Genomic DNA, 24,884 nt, shown 5'->3' with positions numbered 1-24,884 from the left:
ATCTAATCAGCCTAACGAAAACGTTGCTATTTTTACATACTACTCAAATAGGAATGCACCAAGATTTACACACACATGCAAATATGCGTTTAACATTTCTAAGCTATCATTTTGTTGTGGATTGTCTTTAACGTGAAGTGACCTACACACACCTTAAAGCTGCACGCAGTAAATCCCACTAATACAGAACATTTCAGCTAAAGCAGTCATGTTCACCAGCCCGGCCTGACAAATGCAAGAAAGAAGGAGATTTTCCTAAATGATTTCACTAAGAGAGTAGAGAGGCAGGCTCTTCCTTATTTTCTTTAATTCTAACAACTATAAAACACAAAAGAGAAGAAATGTGGTCCAGCTTTTTGATAGAGGTAGTAGTTTTAAATCTAACCCGCTCCCAAAAATCAAGATTATCCTACATCTATGCATTAAACCACTTACTCCTAGTCATTATATGATTTTTATGAAACTGGTTACATAAAGAAAAAGTGTGTCAAAGTAGGCCAATGTGCTTTGGCGGATTCATTTGTAGAACAAAGATAATGGGAATATCTAATTTTGATGCTTTTATCAAACAGGTGGAAAGAAAACTGTTTTTTTTTTTTTAACAAATCATTGTCTTTCAAGATAAATCTAATCTCTGGTTGACTGACTGATGTAACTTTTCTTTCAAAAAGGCAGAGAAGTAGTTTGAAAAATCTGAAAACTATTCCCTACAGTTATATAGGGAATATAAAAATATTCTACTCATTTTATAGAACTAACAATATTCTTTAAAAACAACTAAACTTTCTAAAATCTGAGGTATTTCATCGTAGGATGAACAAATAATACAGACATGATAATGAAGCATCTTTTCATCCTGTTTTGGTTCAGTATGACCACTAATCTAACATAAAATGTATAAACTTTTACAGATGAGTTTAACTCTAAACAAACAGCTTAAACAATAAAAAATACTTTTTATACATAAAAATTTCGTACAAGAAAATGTAGTTTCAACCGTCACCATACTGCAGAGATAAACATGCAACACAGAACTGCAACCATCCTAGAAATTATCATAATGTTTTTACTTTTCCTGTAACTTGAAAAATGCACATCCTTCAGAAACTGCATGCCTGATTTGAAACCACGCAGCTCCAGATTGTCATCTTGCATAAAAATCACCCTTACTCCAAACGCATCAGCTCTCTGCATCTATTTAAACTGATGGGAGTTTAATTTCCAGGATCACAGGTGAGAAAAGTTGCCTCCACTTTATTTTCAATGGAAACGTAAATCTACAGAGCCAGGCTGGGGAAGATGGCAACATCTAATTGTCCTATCTTAAAATTATACTCAGATCAAGTGCAGCTATGCTTCAGTGTGCTTCTAACTAGGCTCTAAAATAAGCTAACACATCATGTCTAACACATCATGCTACGATAAGACCACGTGATGAAACCTGCCCCACTCTGGACGCACCTTTTTTTGTTCCTATCGGCCCTCTTATGGCAGGAGATCAGCTTCCTCATAAGCATTTCAGAGAGAGATGCTGCCAATTTCTCACAAATAACACAAACTACTTTCCAAAATCCACATGCATTTATCTATTTTCATTTTTTTACCTTTGTGGCACCCCCAAAAAGTTCTGCTTTCCTTCTCATTTTTGCCTTCGAAACAAACAGGAGCTTTTAAATTACATATTGGTGTGTGGGGTAACCAGTAGTTTGTCGGGGTGCACGTGTGTGTGTCTTTTCTTGGGGGGGAGGAGGAAGGGAATTAGAGGGATGCAGGCAAATTAAATGAGGAACACTTAGCAAACACAAGAATGACATTTCAAGAGCAAAACCAGCAGTTTAAATCCTTAAGTGTGAGGTGAAAGGAGTTTGGGGTGGCTAGTCAAAGGTCTGCCGGACATGTTAAAAGCAGTATAGATGGTATTTTACAGTGACAAGGGGAAGAAGATGGCAGACAAAGATGAAGACAGCGAGAGAGAAAGCCGCCAGCTGACACTCATCAAGCCTTATTTTTGATCCTCTTCTTCCCTCTCCACCTGCCACTACCCCTCTTCCTCCCTTTTCTCTGTGGCTCCTCAGCAGGACACCTCCATGGTCTGGGAGACCGCACCGACACCCTCGCCGCTGTCGGAGTTGGTGCAGGCGCGAGAGCGGGACCCCTCCATGGAGCCGGCGCTGGTCAGGGAGGCTGTCCTGGAGCGGGCCAGGCGGGTCATGCTGGCAGAGGGCACTGAGAGGAGAAAGAGGAGAAGAAGAGGCAGTTGGATTTTTGGAAAGAGCCCCCACACCTCCAAAAAAACCAAAAAACACAACGTAATGAGGTAATGTCAGGGAGATGTAGGGAGGACATGCTAATGCGAATAACTGAAGATTATACCTCTTTTTCAGCTGACTGGCTTGTAAAGCAGCCATTAAAAAAAATTGGGCTGGTAAAAAAGCTGCTAATGTGTCGGCAGAGAGACACATTGTTGGCACCATGCATGTTATTCTCAGGTTACGATACACAAATCAATCAATCAATCAATCAATCCATCCATCCATCCATCCATCCATCCATCCATTTTCTAACACCCTTGTCCCTAGTGGGGTCGGGATGTGCTGGTGCCGTTCTCCAGCTAATGTTCCGGGCGAGAGGCGGGGTCACCTGGACAGGTTGCCAGTCTGTCGCAGAGAAGAGCTACAGTATATTTTAAATAAATTTATTCAGTTCATCTATTTTATTAAGTAAATCCCATGGCTACATCATTTCTGAAATTATTTGTTTCATCTGTACGAAAAGGTCTGAAATGTTGAAGTTCCCACCAAAGGTCAGTAGATGTCAGCAATGTTAAAGTGATAACTGATTGATTGAGTTATCAATTTATGATTTGTTAATAGTTAAAGTGTTTCACCACACATCTCAACAGTATTTGGACAAATCTTGCTAAAGAAGTAAATAAAAATGGTCCCACTGCTTTGGTTTCCACCACATGCAAAACACAGGAATAATGGGCATGCAAAAATAAGCTGCAATGCACAACACATTGCCTTTGTTTAATCTGAAGTCTTCACCAGTTATGTGTGGACTCTCTAAACACAATTTATTTTTGAATAGTGCACAGAAAACAAAGAGAGCCCCCGGTAGTCGACGGTGGTAGGCCGCCTGCAAATGATAAAATCCGTGCTGTGTGAAATCAGGCCGTTATGAAGCCCTGATCGCCCAAAAAACTTGTTTCAGCAAAGCTGAAATGGTGTAAGAAAGCAAGACAGACTACAATGCTGACTCAGTTACACCTGTTTTCTCAAGAGGGAAGGGTAAAAAGCAGCTTGTGAAGGAACACCCAAAAGATTTGACCAAAGTCATGCGGCTTGGAGGCAGTTCTGCCACATTTTAGGGAAAGATATGTAAACTACTGAATTTGAAGAAAGTAAAATAAAATCTCCATGAATTCTCTCTCATTCTCCCGGCATTTACACACAGGACATAATTTTGGTATTTTTTCAGATAAGAGGAAAATTGTAGTCAATTTTATTGTGAAATTATTGAAAAGAAGGCTATGTATCTTTTTATACAGTGTATGAAAACATCTGGTTTTCAGCATATATGCAAAAATATCCACCTGGATGTCTCGACTCCCAGTGGGACCCATTTTTGCATAATTTTCATTTGAAGACATTCTGTTTGTTGTGATTTTAATTTGAATGCTTTTGCTCAAAGCTAGCATAACGCCATGCAAAGAGCATAATCGGGGATGCGATGGAGTAGGAATGGGGGAACGGGGAGTGAGGACAGTGTATTTTTCCACTAAAGGAAAAATTTGATCTGATTAAAAAAATAAAAATAAAAAAAGTGAAACAGATAATCACAGCCCAAAAAATATTAGAATATTCATAACCCAAGAGATGAACCAAAAAAAAAAAAAAAAGGAAATAATTTTGAAAATGCCATTGAAGAGGGCAGCAGTAAGAGGTCAGAGCTGAATGGGAAGGAGGAAGTACCTGGCCCTCCACTTAACCTCCGATCCTTCACATTAGCAACTGAAAAAACGGGGCAAGGAAGACAGAGGGTAAGATTAACAATTCATCTCCCTCTGCATTAAAACATTTTCATCATATGTATACTATTTCTTCGTGTTACTTTTACTAATCTTAGTACAAGTTGAGGATACTCACTGTAGCCCATTCCCTGCAGGAAATACTTGAAGGCTTCAGTCAGCTTCCCTGGCTGGAAGAAAGTTCATCGGTTTTTAATTCAGTCACACTGTAAATGCCGTCGTCATTGTTTGTCCGGATGTTTATTTTTGTTTGGAAGGAAGTCTTGTAAGTGTTTGTGATGTTACCTGTGTGAGCTGTGGCAGTCCACCAGAATCAGCCATCTGCCACGAGAAGAAATCAAACATCAGCGCTAAGATGTAAACATTTCAGCCCAGTTGTTGTTTGCATCAGATTAGCAACAGCAGCATGCATCAGTTTACCCCATTTGTGAATTTTAAAAGGAGCACCCAAAGGCAGTATTGTTTTTTTTATCCTTTTTGCAGTTAAAATGTGCCCTTATGCAGATGACAAAGTACTTTATTCATTTGGCTCGACTTAAAGCCGAACGGTTGATAAGCTACATTCTGCCTTAAGATTGGTTCTTTATGTTAATAAAACCAAATTAAGTAAAATAAAGACAAAAAGTTACCTTTAGGAAGGTGGTGTTGGTTGGATCCAGCTTGGAGTTGCACTCAACCTTGAAGACAAAATAAAACATTGCATTGTTTGATCATACATCAGTCTTACTTAGTGTTAGCATTTTTACAGCAGAGTAGTGGTCATTAACGCAGCTCCAGTACAGGAGATATTTTTGTGAATATTTAGAATTTATAACTCAGTTATAAACTGAGTTTTATGTTCTTGCATTTTATTTTTCATTTTCATTATATACAACTCTATGATCCATAAACCTTGCTCAGAATTAGCGGTGAAACACACTTTCAAGTGGACTGAGTGTCTATAACCTAGACACTCAGATGGTGCAGTGTGCTGCAGAGATGAGTCAGTCTGGCTGGCAGAGACTCGGCTGAAGTGTTCACACACATAAATTAGGCAGATGTGCACTAATTCACGTAATGCAACGCTGCCCAGACACAAAGTGAACATCATGCACATGGCAGCTCTTTTCACTCTGCTGCATTTAATCTTGGATGCTAATGGATCAAATGATGTGGGTTACTGCCAAAGACAACAAAATGCAGGTCAGGCCACAGGACAGGAATAGAAAACGTGTGAAAATCTCAGACATAGAAAAATTTATCCATATCTCAATGTAAGGAGATCACTTCAGCAGCTCCTGCCTCGTAAAATGAGAAAACATTCAATGTTAAACTCGACCATCATCTGTTAGAGCCAACAAAGCAACTTCTGTTTACATCCCTCCTCTTCCTCACACTCCGCATCTTCATCTTCATCTTCGTTCTAGTTTCCTTTCTGTAGGATGTTTCATAACAACATCCCTCCCTGCTGCCTCCATCGGAGAGAGGAGAATCTGGGCACGCTGCAGATTAACTGGTGCAGAAGGGCATGCATATCTGGGTCACTTCAAACTAGGGAACCCCAGAGACACCTGTCCCTTTGAGAATGCACACACCCACACACACCCGCACACACACGCCCACACCCACAAGCATATCTGCACACCTATAGGATCGCAGATATGCATCATCCTCATAAAGACACACAGATGGACAGCATGCCTGCAGGGGCAGCGGGGTTGTGGAGTAAAAGGACCAGGTTTCTGCTGGCTGACCTGTTTCTGTTGACCAGAATGAGAACAAACAGTTGCTGACTGAATTAACGAGCCAAGAACAAAACACTGAACAGAGAACAAAACACTGAACGGAGCAGGACAGAGCAGGGAGGGAAGGGAGGGAAGGGAAGGGTGGTCTGCTGCCTGGAGCTCGAATTAGATTATTGTTTATTTACTCTGACTCATGTTGACAGGCTCTGCTAAATAAGGAAGGCTGCTGACAGAAGAACTGATCTCCTGTATTAGACTTTTGAAACGTTTAGTTCGGGGATGTCCAAAGTGTGGCCTGCAGGCCATTCTTGGCCCTCAGAAGGATTCTGTGGGGTCAGCAACAAAATGGTGTCATTTTGACCATGACTGAAGAGATTAATTCAATTGGACACTTTATGCAAATCTTCAGGAAATTCTTTTTATTTATTTCATTTTACTAAAGAAGAAAATGAAATATGGAGTACAATACAAGCTTTTGATATATCATGATATGTGTTATAACATTTACAAACTTTTGGGTAACCATTCAGAAAAACCGGCTAAATTGTCACCAACAGCAGTTTAGCCGACATCCACATCTTGTCAGCACTGAACTAAAGGGCTGTTTCACAGTTTTTTTGATGAGTCTGGGAGGCATTTTATTGCCTTCAGTCTAAAGACTAAAATAGGCCCACTTACTTTCTCATTTAGTCTAAAGTGCCACACTGAACACAGTTTGGGACTGAATCTTTTTATGAAAGCTTTCTTAATGCACAACATATGGACAAGTCAAATCTGCACGGATTAAATTGTTTCGAAAACTGTTTGTTTCTTTGTGAAAAGAAAAGAATAGATCTTCATTTTCGTCAAATATTTTAGTAAATTTTTGTCTAGTCACATTTTCTTTTGCCCCAGATTTTATAAAGTCTCATCTTGTTATTACTAACTGGCTGTGTTGTTATACCTAAACATGAATTATGTTGTAGGACTCACCACTCCCTCTTCAGCAGGAGCGTTGTCTCCTACAACCAGCATCACTGGACATCTGCAGAAAACCCGTAAGCATTTAGGATATTCTTTCAAATTCTCTTGGTTTAACTGAACACTTTACTCTCAAAGACTTTGCAAATTTTTTGAATAAAGAAACAAAACTCCTCTTTTTCTATATTCATGGAAAGTCATGTTATAATCACTATGAATCAATAAAAACAAATATAACTATGAATTTTTACCACGTAAAACCAACTGAGGTACTTTGTAGTCAGGTTTGGTCAAAATCATCAAGCATGTATGAAACTGTACAATGAAAATAAGTTCCTAAAAACTCACTTCAAGGTCTTGGCATTAATCGTTGTTCCACCACGGTTCATCTCCAGGTCCCTCCGACTGAAACAAACAAACAAAAGAGGAAAACCGTGCAAGTTTGAGCCTCTCTGTCAAGTAAAGGTTTTGCCTTTCAGACTGGAACAAGATTGTTGGTTTGCTCATTCACCTGTTGTACAAGTTCCAGAAAAGTTGGAGGTTTTGGTGGTTGATGGAGTTTGTTATCTGTTGTCGGTAACTCTGAACCAGTTCTGTGTTGTTCACCATTTCGTCCTGCGCACACACAAAGCACAAATGACTTAGAGAAATTCAAATGTGGATCAAAAAGATGTATTTACTGTATTCTGTTTGGTTTTTGTAACTCAATATTTATATTTCCTGATTCTAAAAAAAAGAGAAAAATAGGAACGTGGTGAAAAAAAAGAACAAAGTCTGATCTTACCTGGCTGAAAAGATGTGGCAGCACAGTGTCTGGGATGGTGCTGGTCAGACCTGACAGCTAAAGATGCAACAACGACACATGTTTCTATTACTGATAGCTGCTTAATACAAAAATCCCACCTGACTTTAGGAAGACTTGAATTAGAAATATGATTGAAAAGAGGCACCTTTGACGCAGCCCAGTCAATCCACCCTTTGCCGTTCGGGTCGATGTTGAGCAGAACCAAACCCTCCACCATGTCAGGGAACAACAGCTGAGTAAAGACGAGTAAAGCACAACAACTACTTTAATGGAAAGAAAGCCACTTATTAACTCATTTAAGTGCAGCTCCTTACATTTACATCATTTTAGGTATACATGTGAAATAACAGCCTATGTGGTTTTAGCTCTGGTATTTTTCAGGAAAATCTGTGACTAAATTTATACCACAGTGATGTACTGTAACTGTTTACGGTTCTCCATTTATTTTGATAAATTGTTCCAAAATACCTGCAGTGGTTGTTGTAGCTACAAAAATTTAGGTCAAGTCAACCAAATAGAAAAAAAATCTACATTTTTGGGGACATTTTTACATGCAGCAATTGGTTGAAATGTGCCTAAAGTTGAGACACTATTAAACATTAACTGGAAGCTGTTGCAGTGGAAAGCACTAAACACTTAAATATTGATAAAGAAGTTGATAATTCACGAACAGGTGCAGGATATAGGATAAGAGTTTAACTCACAGCAAATTTGGCCAGAATATAAGCTCCAGCTCCGACTCCGATCCCAACAATGCTCTTGAATCTGATAATAATAATAATAATAATAATAATGATATCAGCAAAAATTTACATGGAATCTACCCCCAGAGTATTTGTTTAAAAAACAGCTGTACACATAGGAAGCAAATATAAATCTTAGCTGAATCAAGTTTAAAAATAAAGCCTTATTGGATGTAATCATTACTTTATGGCTACATTTGTTTAATACTTTATAAATGTTGTTGTAAAATGAAGCACAAAGCTGACAACTCAAGCTCCAACTGGTTTTTCACAATCATTTGCAGTTATTTCCAACAATGTTTAGTTTCTCAGACACTGAATGGGATATAAACACATACATAAATGTACAAGCAAACTCAGTTTTAATGCAAATGACACCGACCCAAAATGCTGCACAACAGTGGGCAGCATCCCAGCCAGCTGGTCCATGGTGGGATACTGGTACCTGTTGAGGAAAAGGACAGAGTTTGTCTTTTTAATTCAAATTACTGACCAGACAGGTAACCAGTCACTCACTAAAACCATATAAGAAACTAGTGTTTATATCCATCTATCACTCCTATCTTTCATTTAGTCATTTTAAACTGAATGCATTGCTAATATGCTAATAAATATCAGCAGAGTTACATATATAGACAAATTATGTCCTTCAACAGATAATCAAACGTTTTAAAATGCTAAATAATAATATTAATAAATAATTTATCAATGGCTTTACTCTTTTGGCAGACTTAAACAGTTTTTGCATTTTTGCCCTCATTGGTTCCCTAATTACATATAGTTTGTATTGTCTGTAGCTATTTATTTAACAATGTTACATATTATGTATTTGCTGGTATAAAAATTTAGGACTCTGTAATCTTTACCTTTTTCTTGATTATATATAAACCCTTATTCCGGTATTAGTTACACCGATACAGTAATGTAAAAAAATTATAATAATTAGCATAAAAGGAGATATGCTTAAAATTATAGTTTAGTAATAATATTTATACAAGTAAAGAATTGGTGTCTTTGGAAACTTAATCATGCTGAGCTTAATTACAGGCAGAAACACTTGATAATTAAAGTGTTCAATGATGAACATGTCTCAGTCCAACAATGACATTTGTCTTTTTAAAACATGAAGTGCTTCATACCCTTGTGGGAACTGCGAAGCTCCAACGTGTTGCCCTGGGGCGTCGACATGACAAATCACAAAGTGCTTGGTGATCTCCTGCATGTCCTCATTATTGAAGAAGGGATTGAAGCACATTTTGTCTGGAGGAGGAAAAGGGGGGAGGAAAAAAGCACAGTGATGGAGGGATAGGAGCAGAGAAATGTAATCTTATTGAATATGCATCACACTATGACTAGCCCTGACTATTGCTAACGTGGCTAATTATTAACAGTTCTAAAATTATTATTTAGGTTTATAAGAAGTACAAAGTATTAGTCTAAAATAAAAAAAATGTAAACCTTTTCTTTAATTTCGAAATATATCTCACAAGTTTCTAAAGATCAACTTTCTCTATATTGAGCTGATATGGTAACTTTAACTAGAGCTACTTATAATGCTTTCAAATTTCTCTAATAATTCTCTAAATTTTAGTGTGACTGAAATATTTAATTGAAATATACCTTAGTAGTAAAACCATCACTTTAATTGCATAAATTTACAACATTCAAACAAATTTTTATGTTACACTTGGTGACAATGTAGTCATAGCTAACTAAAGCTAAACTTTAATTTGTCATATTTTCCCTAATCAAGCAATTTTGGGGGGATTGAAATGTGTCAAAATGTTCAGCTTTAACTCAATATTTGTGAGATTGGTTTTTATTTTGCATAATAGCTTCTTGAATGAATAACTTTCAAAAATAATGTGTGAAGGCAATAAAAATGCAGTTACTGCTAGCCTGAGCCAAAACTAAATGACACCCAGTAATACAATTAAATAACTTGTGTTTAGAAAGTGTTTAGAAACTATTTCAAGCCCAAACTAAATATTAGTGCATTTAGTTCTGTTTTAGTTACAGCTTTGAAAATACAAACAGTAAAACCACCCTGAGCTAAAGCTAAATACTGTCACATTTTTCTCATTTCAGTGTCAAATCAATGTCTAATATTGATTAAAACTGTTGGTTTTGTCACTGAATTAAAGTTTTAATCTAAACTGAACATGAGAAATATGTAAAACAAGAAACTGCCAGTAGTGATTCTTGTTTTCAACTGTGGTAATAAATACAAATAAAAATCAAATAAATAAATATTTGCGAGAACTTTTTAACTTTCCAAACTTTCCGACTGCCTTACTTGGTGTTTCCTGGTTGTTGACACTAATTTTGGTGCCTGGCAGGCTGCAACTATCTTAAAATTTAAAAATATTTTTAGTTTCTGATATCCAGAGAATCCAGCTTGTTGTGGCAATGACTCACAAAGGATTAGTTTTAAACTTAGAGCCCTATTTTCTGAAGCGCAGTGGAAAAAACACGGAACATTAAACTCTGGAATAGCTTAATCTATAGTGTCAGCGCTTCCTCTGTCCTCCTCCCACCGGTTCTGCGGTCGTCCTACTTTCAGCCCATGTGTGTCCGAATCGGTGAAACAGCGCAGCAACAATGTTTCCTCCTCAGGGCTCTGACAGAGCGGCTTTAATTAAATGAACCAATTAACATGACAACTGGGTTAGAAAAGAAAAGCAAGGGAAGGCAGGAAAAGAGGTAGATGTTCAGTCTTTACAACAGCAGCGGCTTTGCATTGCAGGCTTATGAGAATGTGGTCATTACATTAAGTGAGCATCATTGAGGTGAGAACTTCCCCATCAGGAACACGCTGACTCATCGATGCACGCTTGGTGTCTGCACTCCCACCGACTCCATGACCTACTTTCTCTTTTTGGACTTCCTTTACCTCGCCCTATGCAAAAGCTCGAATTCTCCTCCTGTCTTCATCCTGCGCTTTCTCTGCAGTCAGACTTAACACTTTAGCTCCATCATATGCAACAATTCCTGCTGCATGACCTCTTTTCTACTTTTTAAACTGACCCTCTGTATGCTCACTTCTAATCCGTTTCTCTTCATTTCATTTTTCATGTAGCCCCCTGCATCCCACACACACACACATATGCACACACACTCCTTTCTCATGTTCTCCCCTCTTCAGTGTTCCTCATCAGTCTTTTGGCAGATTTCCCCGCCATCTGCTTATTAAGCCTTATTGTAACAGAAGAATACATTTCCACCCAATTTCAACCATATTTCTCTGCTTTTTGAGCATTTTCCTCTGTCCTGTGGTTAAATGACAAGCTGCAGATACTAAGAGTCATGTGGCTCTGCTGCAGGAAAATACATAATTATTTCTTTGTTTTAGTTCTTAATTTTTAGTTTATAGGGTTGATTATTAGAATTTATTTTCCCCTAACTTGGGAATTTAGGCAGAAACAAGCAAAAAAACAGCAGGTCAGATAACAAAAACAACCTGATATCTGCAGTCATACCAGCATTGGATGGTGCACCCAGCCCCCCACCACCATCCTTAACCCACCTTCACTCATCGAGGCAGCGCCGCATTGCTGCTGGTTGGCCCCACCCACTTCTCTCTGCAGGATAGGGATGTTTTTCTGACCTACATTTCATCCATGCCTCTTTCATCACCTCTTTACTATTATCGTCTTTGCATTTTTACATAACCGTCCCTCTGAGACAGTTTCTGTCTCTGTATCGTTTATCTAGTGTCTGATTTAAAGAAATGCCAATCAGGTAGTGTTGCATTGTGGCATGTAAGGCGTCCGTTCAGTGACCTTCAACTTTGACATAAATATGGTGACAGATCAACACAGAGATTGAGGCGATCTTTGTGCAGCGAGCAAGTCATAATGCCCGTTTTAGCTGTTTGAAATTGTACTTCTGTCCTAATTCAGGATAAATTAACATTTCTTTTACTAGATGAACTCAATAATTGGGTTTGTCTTCATTTGCATAATTGACTTTTTCCATTTTTCAGACTTATTCCTTTATTTGTGTGATTATCCTGATTATCTGCCATTCCAAAGCCATTCTAAGCTGCATAAGTTAAACCAGGCTGTCCTCATTGGGTTTAAAGTTGGATTTTAAAGTTTCTCAGAGGTTAAACAATTAGCTACTTATTCTCCATTACACTGGCTTGAAATAAGTAGGCTATAGTAACAAATGAACACCTTTGTCTGTCTTTAATGATTGTATTTTATTTTTAAAAAAAGGCAGAACTGACTATGTTTACAACTAACTGAAACTTAAGTACCTAATGACATGTCTGAAATGTATTTTACATGTGTATTTTTGCATCCTTATTAATCTCAAATAAAGCATTGTTTATGATATTCTCTTTATTTTAGGCATCTATTTTTTGTATTGATATAAAAAAATGTGTGTGCTTTTGTCATGAATCTACCATTTGCACATTTTAATGATATGTTTTAGACACAACTGTCTTGAATCTTGTCATCTTGAGATGTGGTGAAAAAGTTGAACAAATATCAGTACTATCAGTATTTTGAGTTTGGCTTCACTGAATGAGAATCAGTAATAAAACTTATCCCAAACTATTGAAAATACTCACTTCATTAGTTTTGTTTTCTACTTGACATATTTACACCAGGATTTTAAACTGGTTTCAATAAAATTACCTGCATGATAACCGCAGTTAAAAAGTCCAGTTATTTATTGGCTATTGAACAAAATCACCAGTACAGCAGACAAAACAAAGACTGAACTTCCTGCAAACATTCTCTATAGCCTCAAGCTTTTATACCTCACTCTAAGCTTTGAATAACATACTTTGAAGCTGACTAAAGGAGTTTACAGCATCTTCTTTAGTGGCAAAAGTATTCTGATAACAATCTGAATGCTGGGCTTGTGTTTTTTGTAGTTAGTCTATAACATAACCATAATGAATTTGTACACAATAGTCACCTTACAAAAATCTCACATTGTGGTCAGTTCCTTTTTTCTTGCTTTAAAGTTTCTTCTCGTTTCATCTTGCTCAAAGATGAAATTCTGATTTATATATAGTTTATTTTTTTGTACTAATTTAAAAATGTCTTCCTTTATTTTCGTAGATATGACTTTAGCCTTATGGTGTGTTGCATATTAAACAGAAAATCAGGATGACAAAGAGGCCAATTATCGCCTCTAAGAGCTGCAGAACTCCTGGCAACACGTTTTGAATACTCACGGTTCAATCCCACATCATGGTAGGTGAGGATCGCAGGCCTGTTCCCCTTGGGAGCGCCTCGGATCACCACATGCAGCATCCCGTAAGGAGTCTCGACATCATGTTCCTGTGACACATGCAGAGACACAAACTCACCTGGTGGCTCAACGAACACATGAATCCATCTGGACTAGGCTACATTAACCCGACCTTCACTAAACCTCCTTCTGTGCTACTAAAAACCATTAAAGTGTTTATTATTGGAACAAAATTGTTCCAAATAATTAAGAAAAAAAAAAAGGATTGAAAGATAAACACATATATGATGAAAAAGTGTTAATACAATTTCAGTTTTATCTTCAATGGACTGTAAGTTACACTGCTCAAGTCACTCCTCATATCTGATTTTTTCTAGTTTCAGAGTTTTTGCCATGGGAAATTTCATGCAGACCATGCATGATTTAATATCCACGAAGGCTTTGGACTCACCTTGACAACGAGTGGCTTAAAGAGATTTCCAATTATCTGTTCTGGGTATGCCCTAAGTTCATGTTTCTATATAACTCTGATAAATAATATCTACCAACGAGTAGTTATTTAGCATATTAACGCTAAGTTACTTGGCGTTGCTATGGTCCGATCAGAATCTGTTACAAGAATTTGAGCCATAGGAATTAATCGGAGAAAAAAGTGGGATAAAAACCTAAATAAGTAGAAATGAGACACGATACAACAGTTTTAGAAAATAATATGCAATTATGAAATTTGAGCCTTTTTATTCTGGAAAAATAAGAGAATAAATAAACTGACATGAAGTACTATTTCCAGTGAATATATGCTAAATGGATGAATTGGCAACACTTGGCTGTGAAACGGACAAAAACGGAAAAATAAAGGGACAACTGGACCCGGAGTTAACCAGAAGAGAAATAAAAGCAAAGCTTTCACATATACGCACGTTGTGAATTCAACTGTGGTAATATAAATGATTGATAGTTTATGGCAGAATGGCTGGAAAAAGTCATTTGTATACTGTCAATTTTAATTGTGAGAAAGAAATCTGAAACCTACTGATCCAAGATGGGCCACAAGAGAAAGAAATCCGTTGCTGATTCATACATGTAGGCAGAAGTTTTGAATTCAAGATTAAAAAACAGAAGATTTCCAAGATTATCTTTATTTAACATTTATCTAATGTCATCAGGTGTTGTAATGCTTTATCGCAGTTTGGATATATTTAACGAATGGAAGACAAAAATGAGCATTTTTTTTGTATCTGCATCTTGGTTATTGACTCCTTGCAAGTATTTCATCATGTCTAAAATATTACGTCACTCGAATGAAAAATCATAAGCAGATACTGTCGCCAGACATGAAAAGCAATTTAGAGCGTGAGTCATAGCCTTTCACCAAGCCTCTATGTTCAAATAGAGATCTGTGAAACCAAAACAGAGCGCTGCAGAAAGAGGCAGAAGTTGCATCATCAGCTGAGCCGTGAATAAAAACATCTCATGTTATGACCCACATTTTGTCTTCTGGTCACAGCCAGGCAAACTCAAAATGGAGGTATGAAGCAAATGTAACTGCACACACACAAACCCCCCGCATGCACGCACCCCCCCCCCACACACACACACACGCACGCCTGCAGGGGTGCACACGCACGCACACAGAGCAGTGATTACTGTAACTGGATTCATACTTTAAGCTGCACTGAAACCTCTCTGATGATGCTACTGCAGCCTCTCCCCTCTGGAGCATCACATCACTATTGTCCTCATCCCTGCATGTTGTTGTTTTTTTTTGCCCAGTATAAAAGTCTGCTGCTGTCAATCTCCCAGTGTGGAGAAACACAAACATTTATGGCACGGCTATTCAAATCTATCCCTGCATAACATGAAATAATAATAAACACACAGACAGCAGATAAGTGCCAGAATTTTCTGTAATCCTCTCTATAGGCAGAGAGTCATGCAGGATAGTTATGAATTAATCCAGACCGCTTATTTCGCTGTTAGTTCAGCTTTAAAATGTTATCCACAGTCAGTGTTCTAATTTAAGGCAGTTACTGCATGAGGAGGTGTGTTTCCAGTCTGCTTCAGTGTGTGCATCAACTCAGATGAACACAGAAAAGATCAAAATTACCTACAAACATTAGGTTTTTTGCAATAACAACATGTTGGCATGATTCCTCTGTAGAAAGAGCCGAAGGAAAAAGGAGGCGAGCAGTACACATTTTCTCACCTTTAACTAGATTTTTAAAAATTCTAATATTCCTCCTCAGATTGGCTTCTGAGATTGAGCTTCAGGATGTCAACATCCAACTGCGTTTGTGCGCCAATATGTGTCAGTGGGACAAACTCAGAGGATGGCGCATCATTTGGTACTGATGCTGCAGGACAAAGCAGACCCCCACACCAGCACACATAATGCACGTTTTTACATCAAGCAGAAGCAACAACAGCTAAAAAAAAAAAAAAGCTCCCATTGGTGTTATTTTGTTTGCACTCGTCACTCACCCCGTCCCAACACTCAGGCATGGCTGCAACGTGTTAACTGACGGCTGCAGGAAGGCAGACGAGCGGCCAGACCTCTCCTGTTTTACGGGACTAGGTCCTGGTGATGCACTCGCTGGAGGATGGAGGGCTGGATGGTGAGTGCCGCAGCGTCTTTTGTCTGCTCTGCTCTGCAGCCAACAACGCGCTCTTATTCTGGGAGCAGCTGCCCCTCCTCTCTCTTTCCTCCCTCACACATCCCTTACCCTGCCTCACGTACTCCACGCGGCGGAGGCAGGAGAGTATGTGTAGCATGTTGGTGATAGGCTCAGAGAGCTGCCCCTCCCCACTATCTTATTGGCTTGACTATCATGTCAGTCATCAGAGGCTCTTCATCAGCATCGCTGCGCCTGAGTCGATGCAATGTTTGCCTGTTTTCCTCTTTGCCTGTTTTCCTCTATGACCTTGTTTTGCTCATGGCTTCTGACAAATAAATTAGTCCAATAGTTACACAGTTAATTACAGATATGGATTATGTCAGCAATGCAAATGCAGACATATGATGTATGTTTTTTGAACCCCTTTGTTAAGAGCAGCATGACTAACTATTGTTTATTGCAGAATGAAATCGGTCATTATTCTGCACATTGTTTCGCTCACATTGGATCCAATAGGTTTACACACACAACCAATTTTTTTTTTTTATTAAAGAAATGAGACCAGGATTCTGTTAAATCATTTCTAAAGATTTTCTCTGAACAACAAATATATTTGGGGAAACAATATGTAAAATTTAATTTAATAACATTTTTGCGGAAGTATGGACACTTTCATGTATTTTGATGCTAGGATTCGGTGGATTTAATGCAATAGGATACTGAAAAACGTAAAACATGGCCGCTCTAGTGGAGATTAAAATGCAAATTTACCTGGCTACCAGTCTCTAGCACTAGACTACCATTCAAAGAGACAAGTCAATGCTTTAGGCACGGCATAGTGGCTTCTTTCTTTTCCATCTAATCAGCAGCCCAACAAAACCAGAAGCTAAACCCCAACGAAATGGCATCAGCATCACCTCCACTAATTGAACCAGCAACTAGTGAAAATACTTTCAGAACATAATTAACAGCTATTTATGTAGGAAGTCAATGGGCACAGCAGCGCAATGGTGGTTTCATGGATATCCATCCATCCATCCATTTTCTGTTCACCCTTGTCCCTAATGGGGTCGGGAGAGGTGCTGGTGTGAGAGGCGGGGGTCACCCTGGACAGGTCGCCAGTCTGTCGCAGGGCAACACAGAGACATACAAGACAAACAACCATTCACACAGGGAGAATTTAGAGAGGCCAATTAACCTGACAGTCATGTTTTTGGACTGTGGAAGCCGGAGTACCCGGAGAAAACCCACGCATGCACAGGGAGAACATGCAAACCTTGCAGAAAAATCCCGGCCGGGAATTGAACCCAGGACCTTCTTGCTGCAAGGCAACAGTGCTACCAACTGCGCCACTGTGCAGCCTGGTTTCATGGATATAAAGAATAAATAACTGGGCATCTTCAACTTGCAAAACTCTGGCTGACTGAAATCTGCAATGTTTTTATTCAATAACAACCCTGTACATTTTTTTACACATCTGTAGTGACAACGATGTGACCTTGACTCTCCCATCTCGTCATATGGGAGCTGCAACAAGCTCGACCCCAGTGATGAAGCAGAGTCAGGCTCACCACGCTGTATGATGCTCACAGACACCAAAACCCACATTTCTCTCCAGTTAAAGCAACATGCACCACGGTGGAGAACCAGCAGCCTACGTGCACATCAAGGTGGCAGCAATGGTGTGCCGACTGCAGAGCCTCCCTCGCTCTGACATTCATCAACAAGCACTTTGTCCTACCTCTACGACTTCCACTCGGCCTTTTCCCCCCTCGATCTTTCACATTTTTTTCACTCCATCATCTCTCTTTTTTCTGGCAGACAGATCATTCAGAATCTTTCCCCTGCTGTCATTGACTTTGTCCCCCTTATTCACCCACACACAAGAGATTAACTCTCTCCCTGCTGACTCTGCAGCTCCCCGTCAGCTTCAAACATATAAACATCCACACTCAGCATAACTGATTCACTGATGTTCACATCATATTGCTTGATAGTTCTTGGATTATTATTATTATTATCATTATTATCATTATTATTATTATTATTATTTTGCCTTATTCTAAATGTTATTCTATAATAATTATAATGCATAAAAACATTTCATTAGGTGCCTCAATGCTCTGCAATCTATTCTTTTTGTTGTCATGACCTCATGAACTGGGTTTTGACCGTGTTAAAAAACTGAAAATGTAAAAACAAATGACATTATACTGTAACTGTGTAAGTTAAAAGATTAGAGCAGAAGGGAATAATACAACGTCTGAAAAGTCGTCTTCAGCTAAAGACTCTTCACTGCACACAAACTAATTTCAGAGTGAACAATTTAGCAAGTCACTGTTTAAAAATAATCACACATCACACTGAACCTTCCTGCCTCATTATTACAGTACCTGAGATCTGAGACAAGGTAGGGTGTGATGACAGAGGGAGAGAGAGAGAAGAGTTTGTTGAGAAACTTTCTGACTGCCACTTATCACGTTCTGATCAGCAAAACCAATCAGGAATGATCCATGTGATTCTGAAATGGTTTATTAAAGTTTGGAAACTGCAAAACTTTCACATTTGGCCTCAAGCAACTTGGAGTCAAGGAGTTTGGACGGCTGAGAAACAGTCCAGTCCTTCGCATCTGATGTCTCAGATTCAGGAGAGCCTGAGAGTGCTGTAGCTCCGTATCCTGGAGGCTCCTGAAGCACCGACTTCAGCTGCAGTCTACGCCTTCTGAATCATATCCACACTGTTGAACTGGATGTGCTTCACAGTCTGCTTTGGGTTATCTTTTTTGGGTTTTTTCCTCTCCATTATTTCTTCTTTGCTAACAAGTTGTTAGTTCAAAACTTGAAGTCGTCTGAAAAGCTTAGTGCTGCACCAAGCTTTTCTACTACTGTAGTGGTAAGCTACTGACTGCTGATTACAACTCCACAAAACTGTCATGTTCCGTGTTTTTCCTGTGTATTTATTTCGAGTTTCTGAGTTTCCATGTTGTCCTGTCTTCCCCTTGATTGTCCCCAGGTGTTTCTCGTCCCCGTAATTACCTCCTGTGTATTTAGTGTCACCTGTGTCTCTGCGTCTCTGTCGGGTCCTCGTCTCATTTGGCTGTTAGTCTGTCGTCTGTGTATCCAGTCCGTCGTCGTGTCCGTTTGTGTAACCGGTTGCTACTGGCGTCGAGCCCTGGCTTCCGCTCGGCCGTGCTGCCCGGCATTCTGGACATTATTGGACTGTGCAAATTCTGGATATTCATCATTAAAAACCATCATTTCTCACTTTACCTGGGTCTACAGCGTCTGCCTCACCACCTCTACACCGAACCTTATGACAAAAACTCCACTTCAGAGGCTTAATATGACATGAAAACATATTTCAGGGGGACAACTGCTTTACAGGTAGCGCAAGAAACCCATTTATGTAGGTCAGGACTCCTGTACACAGCCATCTTGGGTTTGATTTGCAGCCTTCAAACTTTGTTTCAAATATTCCTCCTCTCTTATCTTTTCCTATTTCCTGTCTTATCATTACAAATAAATTTCATTAGTGCCACAAAAATACATAAAAAAAAGTTTTTACAAAAACTTCTTAAAAGCAAACATTGTTTTTGTGCATGAGAACAACAAAGTCTTGACTTCCCCATCCAGATGTACCACACACTCCCTATAAATCTGCATAAAATTAGTGTCTATCACTTTCAGGACAGCGGCTTTTATCTCAGGCCTTGGAATAAAATATTAATTCCTACATTGAGACAGTTTACCCAAGCAAGCATGTCAAAGGGATGACCCAAAAAACACCATGAACAGCCACAGCGTGAGAAAACAGAAACAACAGTAATAATTAAAGAGTAGAGGAGTGAGCGGGTTCGTACCTTCCAGTCACCTGGTGGCATCAGTTGTTCAGGGCATTCCTGGTCAGGGAGGCAAGCACATAAAACACATAAAAACTATTATGTCAAAATAAGAAAACATGAATGAAGTTCACTGTCCTGCATACAAGGAACAGAGCATCCATTGTTGTAGAGACAACAGAAGCGCTCTGTCGGTCCAAACAGGGCATGCTAAGGTGGCATATTTACCATCAGCTGCAGCGTTAGTAGCATAAAAAAACTCACAAACTTTAACAGAAAAGGTATTTCATGCCTTTGAGCTTGCAACGCCTCTAAACGTAATCACCCTATTTGGGTGTTTCAGCCTTTTTTTTTTTGGTTTGTTAAAAATGAAACCAGTGTCAATGTGGTTTGACATTTTGTGAAGAATCTACAGAGTATACTTGTATGTCAAAGGTAAAATTCATTTTTGCAATATAATATAAATTAATTTAAAATATATTGGGGAAATTAATGATTGCATCCATATTCCGTTCCTTTAAAGATACTTTTCTTATTGAACAGACATCCAGCTGAAAGTTTTGTCACAGTTAGTAAAATGAAGATTACCAGAGAGCAGTCAATGTAAGTCTTTGCTTTTCCCGTTATCTCAAAGTGTTTTACCAACAATCAATCGAAAACACAATAATTCGGAGAGTGCAGTGGAAGACGAGGATATCATAACAAAACAAACACTAGAATCTGAAGGTGTTCAATTTCAAGTTTTTTGTTTTGTTTGCGCAAACTTAAGTGCACTAATAAAGTTCATTTTGATTCGCCTGATCAAGCGTAGGATGTTTCTAAGGAAGAACGGAGAGAAGCTCCCATTTCAAGATTTTCAAAGATGATTGAGATGTATTCAGCCACAGGTGGACCAGCGTATGGGTCTAAAGGGATGTGAATATTTATATGGTAATTTTTTTTTTTTTGCAGATTCTTGTTCCAAAACCCAAATTATATTGATCATAGTTTCATTTTTTTAAAGCAATCAGATGCTGAAGCATACAAGTAGAGCAAATACTTAGGGATATTTCACTAATACTACAGCAAATTAATAAATAGGCCTGAAAAGTAAACATCAAAATGAATTCAAGAGTATGTAAGTTACTCAAAAAAAATTTCTCTTCACTTTTTAAGCATTTGAACAACTATTCAATCATACATATCAATTCTGTATATTTAAATAACATAATGGTAATTGTCAATTTATGTCACATATTTCCTAATGTTCAAGTTGACATCTTATTTTTTCTCTTTATTTATTTAGATCTGTGGATTTTGAGGGATACTCAAAGAGTATTGTAAGATTGTTTTCCAAATAAAAACATCACATAAATGTTTAACTTAAAGGATATGTGGGAAATTGAGAAGAGCTTCAAATTAAATAATGGTGAGAGATGGTGTTTGAATACAAGATGCTGTGCAGCAGCCAGATCCCTTCTCACGGCAAACCACCTCCAAAATGATCTGAATCAACAAACAATTAGTATCTTGCAAAAGTATTCATACCTGACAAACTTTGTCACATTTGGTATAATTAAACCATAAATCACTTGTGCACTTTATTTGGACTTTTGTGATAAACCAACACAAGGTACCACATAGCTGTGAAGGAAGATGACACGTGGGATGCAGAAGCTGCAATTTTTTATATATACACTCTGTGATTTGTTCATAGGACACGAATGAACAAAAAGCATCATAAATACCAGGAAAATAGGATATAAATCAAAAACCATGCGTCTGTCCACCTTTCAGTTATACGCTATGCTTTGTGTTGATCTATCATATAAAATCCCAATAAAATACTTTGAATTTAGCAATGTGACATGAAAAGCTTGAAGGAGTAAGAGTACTTTTGCAAGTTCAATCCAAACCAAGATCAAGACATGACACATTTTCTTGATTGGACAATAGTCATTCATTTGTTGGTTTTGAAGTTGTAGATGCAAGTTTTAAGTAAATTATATGTTACCTTTCAGGTGATTTGAACTTTAAGAGGAATCTGGTCGTTGATGTATTGACATAAAACACAAATACTACATGCTTAAGAACAACAGCTATTAGCATATATCTTTTTTTTATTATTATTTTTTACAAACTCTCTGCACACCAAAACAGGTTCACTCATCATAAACATGGTTAAAAAGCCTAGAGCAGAGCAGGAACATCTGTAAATCTTAACAAGACAAAAACAACCAAATTAAGGACACGGATGTGTGGTTAGACAGTTTGTCTGAACAGATGGCTCGCCTCCTTGATGCACACTCTGAATTTGTGGGGTTAATTGGGGATGCTTCAGAAAGAAAACACACACACACACAAAAAACACAAATATAAAACCACGACTTAAGTAAAAGAGGTGAATAATGGAAACAAGATGTGAAATTTTAGTTGAGTAGCTGTGATGACTTGAAAGAAAATGACAGGAGTGCCACAGAGAATTAGAGGGAAACACCTAAAGAAAGAGAAACAAGTTACAAAAAACACAGGATCTGAAGCTGCCCCAAAGAAGAAACTGCACTATGAGAAATTTTGGAGTGAATTTAAAATTTTCCAATATATTGCTTTGTTTGTACCACATCAACAGGATGTGTACAGAGAAGACTATCCAGACAGTTATTTAATTAATTTAACTCATCCTTGAAAGGAAGGTGTAGTTTTGAGGCAACTTGGATCCCCATTGACTTATTTCATGCAGGTGGTTATATTTTTTTGTTCAAACAGGGAAGACGTTAGTAATGGTAGTAAGGTGGTCGGACCAGCAGGTGGCACTCTTCTCTTCCTTTTAACACTTAATGTGTAATGGCTCAGTTCAGGAAGATGTGAGACTAACCACAGGAAATTAATTCTTAAAGGTGGTGTCTCCTTTAACCTTGCAGACCTGAAAAGAATGTTAAATAACTAAGGCTGCAATTTTGATCTGTGTCTGTCTTTCTGAGTTAATTTTGAGAATGCGGATTTTGGCCTAGATTTCAGGATTTTTTCCTAAGGATTTCTCTCAGCAATACTAAGTTTAAGACATCCGGTCCTGGAGGATCAAGGAACTGACTTGATTAAATCCACAGGGGATTAAAACCTATTGTACTGCTGTATTTTGCTATACTGCTTAAGACATTCTTTAACTATGAGCTAAACCAAAGTAGTTGCACAAAACAATAAGGTCTAACAGAAAAATAACTATAAGACATTAACTCCATATCAAATTTGTAATACGTTTTCCTAGTAAGGGTTGTTACAACTGGATCTGGACAAAATGTCTTCATGTTTAATTTTCAACTAAACTTTGACAAAGGTACTACTTTAATAAAAGAACCAACAGCTTCTTTCACGATGTGATTTAGACTAATCAAATTAAATTTAGTTTTCTCTGTTAAGATTAAAATGTTAGCATTCAGCTTGTTAGCTTGTAAGGACTAGATACACCAAAAATAATCCCCTAATGTTTCATTTTCAGTTTAATTTTCACCATGGCAATAGTTTAATAAATCAATCTAATTTATTCAAATATAGGTTAATTGCACACATTTATGAGCTTGTTTCAAATGTTTCTTAGCATTTTAGCTTGTTAGCATTTAGCTAGTCTGCTTAGTAGAAACTAGTGTTTAACAAAATGTCTTAATGTTTCATTTTCACCTCGTCTTTTCATCAAAAAATATTGTTTATATAAATAACCAATTGTATAAATGAGAATATGTGATTTCATTGCATGTTGTTAATCTAAATGTTCAAAATTTTTCTTATGTTAGAAACCCTTCAGTTAGTTAGCTTGAAGACAGATGCCATCTGGGACTTTAAGACTGAAAAATATAGAAATTAATTTCACCAAATATTTAAATTTGGGTATTCATGTATATGCTATTTATTGCCGTTAATTTCAGACTCAAATCTAACTAGGCTTGTCACCATTTAGCTATTACTCTTAGTTTGGAAAAAAAAAGTGTCTTAATGTTTCTTTTTTAAAGTTAATTTTTAACCGTATAATAACTGTTGTGCGTTGATTTTGTGTTCTGCCTGTCAGATGTTCCTGGTTGTTCTGGTAGTTACCGGGAGGACCCCGCTGGTCCGACGGCGGGTCTGGCGGAGCCAGTGCCGTGCGATGGCAGTGGGGCGGCGGGGGGGAGGGGGTTCATTAGGGGGTGCAGGGCTTTCGGGGCACGGGAGTCCCACCGATGCCTCCTCTCCTTTATCCTGCTGTGTTGCAAAACAACAAGCACAACAAAGTGGTTACTGGGCAACAACCAAGTCAGGCAGATTGGCAACATACAGTCAGCATAAAACATAATGTCTATATTTCACATTTTCTTTATCTAATGCTTGTGCAGAACTTCCAAAATGCTCTTGGTGAGCTTCTTGTCCTTTAAATGTCCAAGAAATAAACATCGTGTCCCGTTTCATTATAGCTTTTCTGTTCCTCTGTCACCAGAAAGGTCAGGCTAAAGATTTGCAGGCTTCTTCTAATTAGAGTAGAAGAACAAGTGGTAGGTCTTGTTCAAATTCTGAATCAAAAGCAATAATACACCAGGAATCTGCTCCGTTCATGCCTTGCTAAAATGTACTTTGAAGCAATGACACTTATGGAAACTTAAAAAAAATAAAATGTAATATTTCATCACAGTTTTTACTCTTGTGAACTTTTTTTTGACAGTTTCACTTGTTCTGCAATGTGAACAGGAGCACAACATCCCATTTGTTCTATCTGATCAAATATTCCTTTATCATTCTCAATCCAAACATTGTGTTTTCTTTTCCCATACCGACTGAATGAAGAACTTGTCAGACATTAATGGTTGTGGGTTTTACCACCATCTTGTGCAACCAGCAATCACTCACTGCTTTTAAAGGTCGCCTATGCTGTAGGGCTGCGGACTTTAAATAAGCAGTGAGAGGCAACAGAGTCATTCATAGAATAAAACAGCGGCTAGTCAAGTCATGCAACA

At 38.1% G+C, this 24,884-nt stretch overlaps 1 protein-coding gene across 2 annotated transcripts; it reads right to left on the bottom strand.

Moving 5' to 3' along the window:
• Positions 1-2,071: 2,071 nt before the first annotated feature.
• LOC130911737 (protein NDRG4-like) lies at positions 2,072-15,975 on the bottom strand. 2 transcript variants are annotated; one of them, XM_057829288.1, is made up of 15 exons: positions 15,955-15,975; positions 13,457-13,562; positions 9,402-9,522; positions 8,645-8,707; positions 8,224-8,284; positions 7,665-7,751; positions 7,499-7,555; positions 7,226-7,329; positions 7,063-7,119; positions 6,727-6,778; positions 4,660-4,707; positions 4,316-4,351; positions 4,149-4,200; positions 3,975-4,013; positions 2,072-2,226 (listed from the first exon to the last, which is right to left on the bottom strand). In XM_057829288.1, the coding sequence occupies exons 1-15, from the start codon at positions 15,973-15,975 to the stop codon at positions 2,072-2,074; spliced, it is 1,059 nt and encodes a 352-aa protein (XP_057685271.1). The 2 variants fall into 2 exon arrangements, with proteins under 2 accessions (XP_057685271.1, XP_057685272.1); XM_057829289.1 differs by lacking the exon at positions 3,975-4,013.
• Positions 15,976-24,884: the final 8,909 nt, after the last annotated feature.

Source organism: Corythoichthys intestinalis, unplaced genomic scaffold, assembly GCF_030265065.1.
Source record: "Corythoichthys intestinalis isolate RoL2023-P3 unplaced genomic scaffold, ASM3026506v1 HiC_scaffold_93, whole genome shotgun sequence".
In the NCBI taxonomy this organism is placed as follows: domain Eukaryota; kingdom Metazoa; phylum Chordata; class Actinopteri; order Syngnathiformes; family Syngnathidae; genus Corythoichthys; species Corythoichthys intestinalis.
This window is presented reverse-complemented; position numbering and strand designations above follow the sequence as displayed.